Below are 11967 nucleotides of genomic sequence, written 5' to 3'. Positions count from 1 at the left end.
TCAATTTTAATTCATTTTGTCTTAATCGACTTTATTTATTGAAATTGAATGAACATTGACTTAACGGTTTTCTAACGTTGGTTTGCTTAGCAAGTGAAATGTTATGCGCCATCACAGTCCCGAAGGTAGAAATTCGGGGTCGTGATATGGACATAAATCCAAAACTAGTATTTTGACAGACTTAATACATAGAGCATACCAACGTCATCTGATGTTCTCTAATTAATATTCTAATTCTCATAATTGATCAACATTGAAAATTTTCTTTAGGTTATTCATTATGCTTACTTATTATTAGGCAGAAAAACATAATGAATCTTTTATATTCTATGTACGGTTCTTTTAAACATGTAGCTGAAATAAATATTTTTGTTCAAATCCAGTCTATCTATCAGCAATATTCAATACATTTGTAACGGCAGTCAATTTTTAGTTTCTAAGTGACAAAATGGGAATCTCCTGCAGACATATAAGCTTGTTTAGAACAGATTTTCTCCTTGTCTGACCATTTTATTTTATGTGGCATAATTTGGCCGGTCAAAAAGTTCAAGAAATATGCCATGAGATTTATGTGGTTATAAAACCAAGTCATTAAAGATAAAATAAGAAGTTTAAAATAAAATTATTTTCAAATATAGAAAAGTATTATTCTTTTTTAACCAAATTGATAAAGAAATAAAACGGAGGAAGAGTAAATCATTTTAATAATTGCTAATACTTCCTCCATTTTAAATAGATTATCATAGTTTGACTTAACATAAATTATCATAAAAAAGAAAGACTTGTGAGATATGTAGTCTTAAATAAGCCATAACATTTGTATGACTGTAAAACTTTTGAAATTTATGGTCTAAAACTTGTAATAGCATTTACGTGGTTATAAGTGCTTCCTATTAAAAAAATTTGGAAGGTATCAATCTTTTTAAAACGGACTAATAATGAAATAATGCTAATCTTTTTTAAACATAGGGAGTAGGTTTTTTGTCTCTTAAAATTATTAACTATATAAATAATTGGGCAATTCTCGAGAAGATCCTTCATTATGCTTGTGCGCCACAAACATCAATGAACATATAGTATACTACCGAGAAAAGAGAGAACGATAATATGATATTTACAATAGCTGAAATTTATAGTATTAACTAAACCATCATTTGTACAAGCAAAACCCAAACCAACTAAACATCAATGCAAAGTAAAAAAGAGGAAGAAAAAAAAAGAAGCGTTACAATCAAACATTAAGATGACCAAACAGTAAGCGAATACAAAGAGGAACTGTCTTTTTTTAAAAATAAAATAAAATAAAATATTGCAGCACATTTAATTTGATGTAGCACGTCTGGATCGGATCTTGACCATAAGTGGGTGGGCCATTTCACAAGAGAGCTTCAATACCTCAGACAAGTCAACGCTGCTACTGGGCCCAAACTCGAATTCGTGCAAAAGCGTTGCAACCCAAAAAGTGACTGTGGTCAAGCCTAGTGTTTTTCCGGGACAAGATCGCCTTCCGGACCCAAATGGTGCCAATCTTAGGTCAGACCCTAACACCGAGAAATCAACATTAGTATGGGCTTTGATCACGAACCTTTCGGGCTTAAACATAAGAGGGTCGGTCCAAACTTCTGCATCCCTCGTGATGGCCCACATGTTCACCATAGCCGTGGTTCCAGCTGGCACGTGATAACCATCTACGGTGGTGTCCGTTATCGAAAGGCGGGACCATGACAATAGTGGACCAGGAGGGTGTAACCTGAGTACTTCTTTTACTACCGCGGGTAAATGTATCATCTCTGTTAGGTCGGATTCAGTTATGACTCCTGATTTATCGACGATTCTGTCTATCTCGTCTTGGACTTTTGACTGAACGTCCGGATGAAGCACCATTCGTGCTAGTATCCACTCTAGCAATACTGTTACAGTGTCAGTCCCCCTAAATATCATTTCCTGCAAATACGACACATAAAAGTAAACTTCAATATTTATTCACTTGTGATGTGAAAATTAGTAAAATGTAATTACACATAAAACGTGCAAACTAATATCCAAGAAAAAAAAAAGATAGATAACTAGAACAACAACAATAATGACCCAATAAAGTGTGTACGCAGACCTTACCCCTACTCCGATAGGGTAAAAGAAGATAGATAACTAGTTGCAGCCTAATTCGATTATGGTTCGTTATTCTTCTATAAATCTCCATAAGCAAAAAAAAAAAAATTGCATTTTGGACATATTAGATATTTTTTACGTATTTAAATAAAATAGAGAAATCGAAGAGCAAATGCGCCATGGTCCCGATTAAAAAAGAATAGAAATAGAAGAGGTAGTTGCTTCCAATCCAATTGTGATCATGAAATCATAAACGTGCTGATTCCAAGTGTGATACTGCCTGCATTGACCTAAGACATATAAGAGTTTTTAAAAAAAATCATATAATTGAACTCTGTAATTGTTGTTGATTGTGACCCCTTAACCACCTATTATACTATTTTTGTTCGGTTTACTTTAATCGATTTTTTGGATATTTTTACATATATTAAGAAGTTTAACTTTTGACATTAATTGACAATGAAATTGATCATATTCACTTTTATTATCTTTTTAATTTATCTATTGAAAATATAACATATACTTCAAGACTCTTTATTTCAAGAGCAACTATGAAGAAAAAAAGATAATTCATTTTTGATATCGGATAAAGTCAAATATTATGACCCACAGAAAAAAAAAAAAAAAAGGCCAAAAAATTATTTAAAGTGAATCGGAGAGAGTAATATTAAAGTTAGAAAGCTAGAGATATTCCTTTGCCCAATTTTATGTGATCTTAATTGCTCACGAAATTTAAAAGAGAAACAAACTAAAAAAGAGTGTGTCACATCAAATAAGACGGAATAGCCAAAAGATATTAAGGAGCAAAAATTCTCGAAAAGGACTAGTCATTTAAGAAGAAAAAGAACTGGTTAGTTATGTTCGTTTTGTTTTCTATTCCCTGGGTTTCAAAAATAGAATGAACCTATTTCCTTTTTATTCAGTTTAAAAAATAGTGATCATTTTCTAAATTTAGAAAGAATATAACTTTAATTTTACAATTTGAGATAATTCAAAGTTACACATATATAGATTGTTTTAGATCATAAATTTTAAAAAGTTTTTTTTTTTCTTAAACTCCGAGTTAATTGACACGAAGAGATTATTTGTTATTGCTATTTGCTTACCCAAAGTACTGCAATCATATCAGATTCTGATAAACTCTCTGAACCTTGAAGAGATAGCAAAACATCCACAAAATCACGATGATTTTCACCAGATTGAGCCTTATGTTCATCAATAATCCTTCTCACAAATTTATTCACTTTTGGCACAATCTCTGAACACCTCTGTTTAATTTTCTGTGGATCAAATTCAGATAACCAAGATAAATGGTCAGACCAATTAAGCATACCCAATAATTCATACCCTTCATCTACCAATTTTATCAATTCATCAGTCTCCATATTACAAGAATCAAGATTATAAAATTTTCCAAAAACACAAGACATCATATTATTTAAAGAAGCCAATTTTAAGCCATCTCTAACACGTAAAATGTCATTTGGACTGTTTTTAAACATAGTAACTAATTGTTTTGCAATTTGGGACCTTGGTTTTTCAGAGGCAATAATTTGCTTAGGAGAAAAAAGATGAGCAGCTGAAATTTTTCTAAGTGTTCTCCAATAAACACCATAAGAAGCAAAACCAATTGCTCTATTAAACATTAGTTTATAGGCTGATTCTTTAACTGGACGATCAACAAAAACTGAACTGTTGAGTATTTCTTTTGCTACATCTGGATTACATGTAACAATAACTCTGGTTTCACCAAGGCTAAATGACATTAAACGTTTGGCTTGTAAATTTTCTGCTTTGGCTAATATTTTGTGGTGTGCTAAACCAACCATAAGGTTCATACTTCCTATTATAGGAAACCCTTTTGGACCTGGAATTGGTTTTGACACCAAAGAAGAATTATTTTTCAATTTGTTTTTGCCCCAAGCAGGACCACCAGAGTAAGACCAGTACATTAGGTTCATAATTAGCCAAATGAGAAGAAGAAAAAGTGGAAAAATGATTGAGTTTAAGGAGGTGAAAGATTTGCATTTTGAAGCTAAAGCAAAAACCCAAAGGCTTTCTATGTCTGTTCTCATGATTTTTTTTGGAGTTGGGAGGGAAGATTTTTATATGATAGAGATAGAGAGAGAAATGGAAGGAACTATATTTGTTGTTGGTGTATAAATGAAAGAGGTATTGGTTGGTTTATATAGAGGAGCAAATGGAACTATAGTTGACTGTTGGAGAGTATAACTGAACTATTTTTAATCTTATTTTATTGTACGGAGTATTACTACTCCCTCTGTTTCAATTTAAAACAAGTTTCTTATTACTCTGTTAAAAAAAATGACATGTTTTTATATTTGGAAACAATTTAACTTTAAATTTTTCATTTTACTCTTAATAAAAAACTATTATATTCACATAAATGTTATGACTCCAAAGTTTTTGCCCCTTAAGCTTTTAACATTATATGTTTCAAAAGTCTTTTCTTTTTGCTTAAACTTTGTGCTAAAGCAAACTAAATCATCTAAATTGAAACAGAGGAAATATTTTTTATTAGCCACGAAACTTAAGAAATTAAAGATCACTTTTGACATTACAGTTACATATATGCAGAGTATCAAAATTATCTTTTTAAATGATGGTGGATAACGTTCTACATGTCTTTTCTTTCTGTCTTTCCTTACAAAAGTTGTCACTAGGATAAATTGAAAATATTAAGATTAAAAAGTTTCCACAAAGAAAAAAGATATCACTCATTTGGGACAGACTAAAAAAGAATATGAACCTAGTTCTAATCAGGGGTGACAAAATGATTAAAAGAAAACAGTTAACCATCTATATTATCTACTAAAAAATAGATTGGATGATGAATATTTTAAAAATGGGTCAAATATGGATAAGAACCATATTATCCATTTTCTAAATGGATAACCAATGAGTAACCAATGGGTCTAACTTTTACATTTGTAAAGCCTCAAATTAGGGGTTCCTCAAGTTAGGAAGACTAAGAATTCTTCCAAAAGTGATCATATATAAGAAGTCATGGATAATATGGTTACCCATATTATCCGCCGGTTAACCCGTTTTTTATCTGTATTAAATATGGGTCGGATCTGATAATTTATTCGTTTTTGTTACCCATTTTTGACCCGAACCATATCCGACCCGACCCGTGCGTTTGCTCCTCCTAGTTCTAGTTCACAATCCTTAAATTCTCATCAACCCAGTTCCTGAGGTGTATTTTTCAACGAATGTTTGTGAAGTCAATTTGTTATCAAATAATTTTAACCCTTCTACTGTTTGTGATTTAACCTGCAGGAAAAAAATGAAGAAGATGGGCCCAACATTTGTATGTTTTTATAGCTGCAAACGCGAATATCAGTCCCTTGTTCATTAAGAGGGGTTATTAATTTCTGTTTAGATAAGATTAAGAGGCAAGAGGTCACCCGTAAAGTTAAAATGTATAAGTAACTTATCTGGACAAGTTTAGAGGATAAGAGATTGCTTGCAAAGTTAAAATGTGTAATAGCCCGTTTGGCCAAGCTGTAAAAATCAACTTATTTTGAGAAGTGTTTTTTTTTTAAAAGTACTTTTCTCAAAAGTACTTTTGGTGAGAAGCAGTTTGTGTTTGGCGAATTAGTTTGAAAAACACTTCTGAGCTGCAATTAGTGTTTGACCAAACTTTAAAAAACTGCTTTTAAGTGTATTTTTATCAAAAGTGCTTCTCAAAAAAATGTTTTTGGAGAGAAGCTACTTTTTTCTGCTTCTCCTCAAAAGTACTTTTTTTCCTTCCAAAAGCTTGGCCAAACACCCAATTTTTGGCCAAAAGTGTTTTTGGCAAAAAAAAAACACTTTTGGCCAAAAAGAAGCTTGACCAAACAGGCTATAAGTGACTTACCGGGGGCATTGCATCTATACCCGCTTTTTGTGTCACATTTTAACTTGTGCCCGATTTGGAAAAATTGCAAGCGTACCCGCTTTTTCGCATAACTTCAGCACATGGGGCTGAAGTAGTAAACGCAATCACGCAAAACTTCAGCATTCTAGTAGTCGGGCCTGAAGTTTTTGTTTTGTAACTGGCAAACTTCAGCTCTAGAGCTGAAGTTTTTGTGTTGTAACTGGGAAACTTCAGCTCTAGAGCTGAAGTTTTTGTATTGTAACTGGGAAACTTCAACTCTAGAGCTTAAGCTTGGATAAAATTAACTCTTATATGAAGCCGTTGGGTTTGCTCCTCTCCATTGATCCAATTGATGAAGCCTTCACTAGCATATTCTCATCTTTGAGTTGTCTTCCTTCTCCCATGGAATGAGAAGCTTTGTTACATTTGGTAATTTTGTATTTATGGTTAACATGCTGATTCAATTCACCTGATAAGAATTTGTCGCCCCATATAAGTCCTGAAGAGCCTTGTCTACGGAATGAAACAGCTGATCAATCTTTTTTTTAATTATTTAAAGCTTGAATTCTTCTTTGTTCTTCTTGTTTGTATACTCTTCTCTATCAAGTGAAGACACAGATTTATAGGAAGACAGTAGAAGAATTAATATTTAAAAAGGCAAAGGAAAATCAAATATGGCATACGGGATGGTCGTCCTCTTGCTTGACAACTCAGTCAATTGCTTGTTTGCATATTTCAGCTATTTATTTCAGAAGAAGAAGAAAACGAAGGAGAAGAAGAAGGAGGAGAAAGAGAGCTGAAGTTATTTAAGAAGTGAGTACAAGTTAAAGATTTTAAAAAAATGGGTATAGATTAAATGGGGGCGCCCCGTGCAATTTTTACGACGAGTTTAGAGGGTAAGTTATGTATTTTTTCCTTTAATATTCTATGGATTTATGGTTTTAATAAAAACATTAATTAGGTAATTATTGCATGATATAAATGGGTGTAAATTTTGAGGAAAGCCGTACGGTTCCGGAACCAAAAGCACCCTAGGCACGTCTTATGGCAACAGATGGCGTGTTTCTGTGCTAAAAGGACTAAAGTCAATAGATTTTTATTTCGTTTTTATTAATGTTAGCTAAGTTATTTAAAAAAATGGAATAATTTGTTGAGGTCAATGTCATGAGATCATCTTTTGCGCCACTATTGGTGATGTGGCAATGGCATGCTTGGAAACTTTCAGACAGTGGCGAAAATAGGAATTTCTATAAGGGTGTTCAAATTTAAAAGAAGTGGAAAAATTTCCGACAAAGAATGTTCAATATGTGTTATATATTTCGAAAATGTAATATTTTACCTATGTAAACAATGTACTTTTTCGACGAAGGGTGATCCGCCCTTATCAATTATGTGGCTTCGCCACTGACTTCAGAGATCCACAATTATCTTATTTTGGATAATGTAACAAACCATTCTTGTTTGATCAACATATTCGCTTTTACCGTGATTAAATTTTGCATATATGATTGGAGAAGCTCGAATTTGTCTATCCCATGAGCTTTTGGCTACATTATTATTTTCAATTCAAAATTCATTGAGTTATTTGTCAATTTTAATTGATAAGTTATGCATCTTTTGATGATTTGACAAACTTCATGAGAGAACCAGATAAGGAATTTGATACAGTTAGTTTCCTTGCATTTAGAGTAACTAGTCAGATGTCTAGTTCAACTTTCAATGAAATCAGTTAAGGGAACAACACAATGTGCAGAACCGGTTCTCAGGAGGAATATCAACTCATAGTTTGTCATCATCGAAAGGGGGAAATTGATAAGTTATGTATCCTTTTGTTTTGATGATTTGACAAACTTCATGAGAGAACCAGATAAGGAACTTAAAACAATTAGTTCCTTTGCGTTCAGAGTAACTAGTCAGAAGTCTGGTTCAACTCTCAATGAAATTAATTAAGGGATCAGCAGAAGGAACAATAGAGGGAACATATATGGATCAGTTCACTGTACCGCCTGGCAAACTGCTGCACTGTACCGTCTGACAGCAGTACAGCATCACATCTGTAGCTTGCTAAGGCCAAACTAAAGGACACTTTATTGCATTATCCTTAATGACATCACGCAGATATTATCAACATGAGGCAAGAGATTTCATCTCTTTAACACTTGCAAATCAAAAGACAATATTCTCTCAAGTGCTAGTCATCACTTTTCTCAAGAACAAAGTTGCTGCAACCTCAAGGACCAGACCCGAAAATTGAAGATATCTTAAGTCCTTAGATTTGTTGAATTTTTGTTATTTTGTTCTTCATTTGTAATCCTACACTACTTTCAAGAAGTGTCTTTGTAGGGCATTTAAATCACTATTTGGTTTAGTTTCTTGACTAGAGTTAGTCAAGTTTTGTTGCTTTGTAATAGAGTTATTGCAAAGGGCTTACGATAGAGTAATTGTAAGGGTTGAGGGATTAAGAGTTTAATTCCTAGATTGAATAGAGTTAGTCAAGAATTGTTGCTTTGTAATAGAGTTATTACAAAGGACTTACAATAGTGTTATTGTAAAGAGTGAGGGATCAAGAGTTTAATTCCTAGATTACAATATGTTCTAATCTGAAGTTTGCTCGGTTTAGAGGAGTTGAGATCCTACTAGGGTAGGTCGTGGTTTTTCATCCCTTGAGCAAGTAGTTTTTCACGAAAATATCGCGTGTTCTTTATTTACTACTGATTTACTGTGGGAACAAATAGAGAACCTGGTTCCCTATACTGTTTGGTTTTATAGTCTGTTTCTTACCGTGTGAACTAATAGAGAACCCAGTTCTCTATACAGTTTGGTGGACTCTTAGTTTCAATCAATTGGTATCAGAGCGGGTTCTTTCTATCAGACTAACACCTAGAAAGGATCCTCATGGCTGCTCCACCAAACTTCGAAGAAGGTCAATCTACCTACAGACCACCAAAATTCAACGGCCAATACTATGGATGGTGGAAGACAAGAATGCACGACTTCATCATGGCTGAAGACTCAGAGCTCCGGGATATCATATTTGACAGACCCTTCGTTCCTACAATGACCATTGGATACTCCGCAGTGACAGTTCCTAAAACAAGAAAGGAATATAACAATGCTAACCGCAAGGCCATAAAAAAGAACTTTCGAGCAAAGAAAATCCTCATCGGTAGTATTGGACCAGATGAGTACAATAGGATTTCAACATGTCAATTTGCTAAGGAGATCGGGGAATCTCCAAATAGCTTATAAAGGGAAAACACAAGTAAAGCAGTCCAAGATTGACATGCTAACCACAGAGTACGAGCTCTTCAGGATGAAGGACGATAAGTCTATTCAGGATATGCGCACTCGCTTCACATCGATCATCAATGAGCTTCACTATCTGGGAGAGATCATCCCTAAGAACAAGCTCATCAGGAAGATACTTAGTGTATTGCCTGGTTCCTGGGAAAGAAAAGTATATGCTATCACAGAGGCAAAAGATCTACAGAAGCTGACCATTGATGAACTTGTTGGCAATCTGATGACTTATGAAATGAAGAAGAAGAAGGATAATAAGAGAAGAGAGCCAAAAAGGGAGAAGAACCTGATCCTCAAGACAGACATGAATGACTCAGGTGGTGAAGATGCTGATATGGCCTACTTGACAAAAAGGTTTCAGAAAATGGTTCGCAGAAATGGAGGCATTCCAAAAAGGGGCAGCTCCTGCATGCCAAAAGGTTATGACATATGTCATAAGTGCGATAAGCTAGGACACTTCATCAAGGATTGTCCTCTCCTCAAGCAATAGTAGTACAAAAACAACACTAACAAAGTAGCTAAGAGGAACCTGGTCCTGACAAACGATTCAAGAGGAAAGGTACCACTGACAATGTTGTGAAATAAGCTCTTGCTGGATGGGGAGATTCTTCCAGCGAATCTGAAGAAGATGATGATCAAGGTGATTGGTCCATGATGGCAGTGGAAAGTGAAGCGGCTGAGTATGACTCAATCTTTGCCCTGATGGCAAAATCCGACGACGATGATGATAAGGTAAACTTTTTAGATGTTCAAAGAAATCTAACGTCTTATTCTTCGAAAACACTTATGTCTTTGGCAAATGTTTTCATTGATGCTTATTGATAACTGTGATTTTTTACATGTTTTATACCCATTCTTACCTAAGCTTTGTGCATTAACTGCTATAAATTTGCCCCAAAATGCTTACAAGTTGCGCTTGATTGCAGGTTTGAACGACAAGATGACAAATACCAAAGATCAGCTCAAAAAGGAGTGAAATCTGCCAAGTGTCAAAAGACAATTGAAAGGGGGAACAAAATGACCTGTGCGGTCCGCACTGTTTTGTCACGCGGCCGCACAGGAGAGTTCAGAGACTGGGCATTGTCAAGGTCACCCTGCGCGGTCCGCACTGTTTTGCCACACGGCCGCGCAGGAAATTTCCGAGGCCATGCCATTTTTAAGTCAAGATGCGCGGTCCGCGCCCCTTTTCATGCGGTCCGCGCCCCTTTTTACGCGGTCCATGCCTAAGAGTGTCAGAGACCCAATCATTCAAGGCAAAAGCCCACGCGGCTGCACACCTAATCAGTGCGGTCCGCGTGTCACAATTATGCGGTCCACGTCCCCAGTGCCAGAAGCAAGATATAAAAACCCAAAATCCTACGGGCCGCGCGTCATTTGTGCGCGGTCCGCGCCAGACCCTCAGGGGTATTTTTGTCCGGTTTTTCCTGTGTAGTATAAATAGAACATTTTACTTTTAAGATGTAGTTTTCAGTTTTTGGTTTCGTATCAAATAGCAGCTGAACTCGAGATTTCATGTTTTTAGCCTATTTTGGGCAATTTCTTCTAGTATTAACGTGGAATTGAGTAGATTAACATTGTATTTAATTATTATGTAAATTTCACCTACTATTTCTTCAATTTCTGTTTCTATTATGGCTAGCTAAACCCATTAGCTAGGGTTGTGGCTCAACCCTAGTGTGGGTAATTAATGGTGTGATTGTTTAGTGCATGAATGATGTTGGGTATTTGTTATTTGGATTGATCTTATGTTTTCATTAAGATTTGGTGGTTGCAAACACTAAGTCTAGCTTAGTGAGTCTTTACTCTTCTTGAGAAAGAGAGTCTATGACCCCAAGATTAATTCCAACAAGGAATTGGGATGGACCCATGAGAATGGTAGTCCCAATTAACGGGTTAAACCTCGAGAAAGTAATTACCCAACTTGAACCATAAGTTGCTTGGGCAAATTGACCTACCCAATTGGTCTCGAGAGAGTCAATTGGGCAAAATCACTCTCTCTACCGAGAGGTGTGAGAGTGGATGCAAAAGTGCAACGGTTATAGCATAAGTCCCATATTCATCATTCTTGCATTAGGAATCTCTACCCGTTAGTTAACCACCTAGATGCATGCTATGACCCTAGTGCCTTTCTCTATATTGAATACAACTTAGAATCAATATCTTAGCCTAACTTAGCTTTAAATTTGTAGTTGCTATATTGTAGTTGATAATCAAAAGAGAACCAAAAATGTTAGAAGATCAATTAGGAGCTAAAACATAGTCCTAGACCATACAAACACTCAACTCCAAATTGAAGCTCCCTGTGGAAAATTGACCCCGATACCGCTATTGGGTAAAAGTATTAGCGCCCACTCTTCCTTAGGTTGAGTCCGCTGCGATCACTTTTTGGCGCCGTTGCCTGGGAGCTTTACGGTGTTGACTATTTGTGTAGCTAGTATTGTGTTTTGCTTCTCTTTCCTTATTATTTACTGACTTTGTTTGTGTCGATCAATCAGGTACAATGGCTCTTAACGCAAATGACCCTCTCGGCAATGTGATAGCGGGGGAGGAGGTAGAGGATCTAGAACAAGATGAGGTCTTACCTCAACTCCCACGGAGAGGCCGGCATGTCAATATAAATGCAAATGAGAACAACAACATTCCAGACCCTCCTCCAGCACCGCCGAGAGTGGTTC

At 35.4% G+C, this 11967-nt stretch overlaps 1 protein-coding gene across 1 annotated transcript; it reads right to left on the bottom strand.

The window, feature by feature from the left end:
• Positions 1-1108: 1108 nt before the first annotated feature.
• LOC104226743 (cytochrome P450 78A6-like) lies at positions 1109-4267 on the bottom strand. The gene is made up of 2 exons (XM_009778802.2): positions 3216-4267; positions 1109-1944 (listed from the first exon to the last, which is right to left on the bottom strand). Exons 1-2 carry the CDS (start codon positions 4182-4184, stop codon positions 1321-1323), a joined length of 1593 nt encoding a protein of 530 aa, XP_009777104.1. The 5' UTR covers positions 4185-4267; the 3' UTR covers positions 1109-1320.
• Positions 4268-11967: the final 7700 nt, after the last annotated feature.

Source organism: Nicotiana sylvestris, chromosome 8, assembly GCF_000393655.2.
Source record: "Nicotiana sylvestris chromosome 8, ASM39365v2, whole genome shotgun sequence".
Lineage (NCBI taxonomy): Eukaryota > Viridiplantae > Streptophyta > Magnoliopsida > Solanales > Solanaceae > Nicotiana > Nicotiana sylvestris.
Note: the sequence above shows the minus strand (reverse complement) of the source record. Positions and strands in the feature narration are given on the sequence as shown.

Coding starts and splice junctions, on each gene's coding strand:
- LOC104226743 (XM_009778802.2), bottom strand. CDS start 4,184: ATGAGAACAGACATAGAAAGCCTTTGGGTTTTTGCTTTAGCTTCAAAA. Junction 1,945..3,215: donor ATATGATTGCAGTACTTTGG/GTAAGCAAATAG, acceptor TCGTATTTGCAG/GAAATGATATTTAGGGGGAC.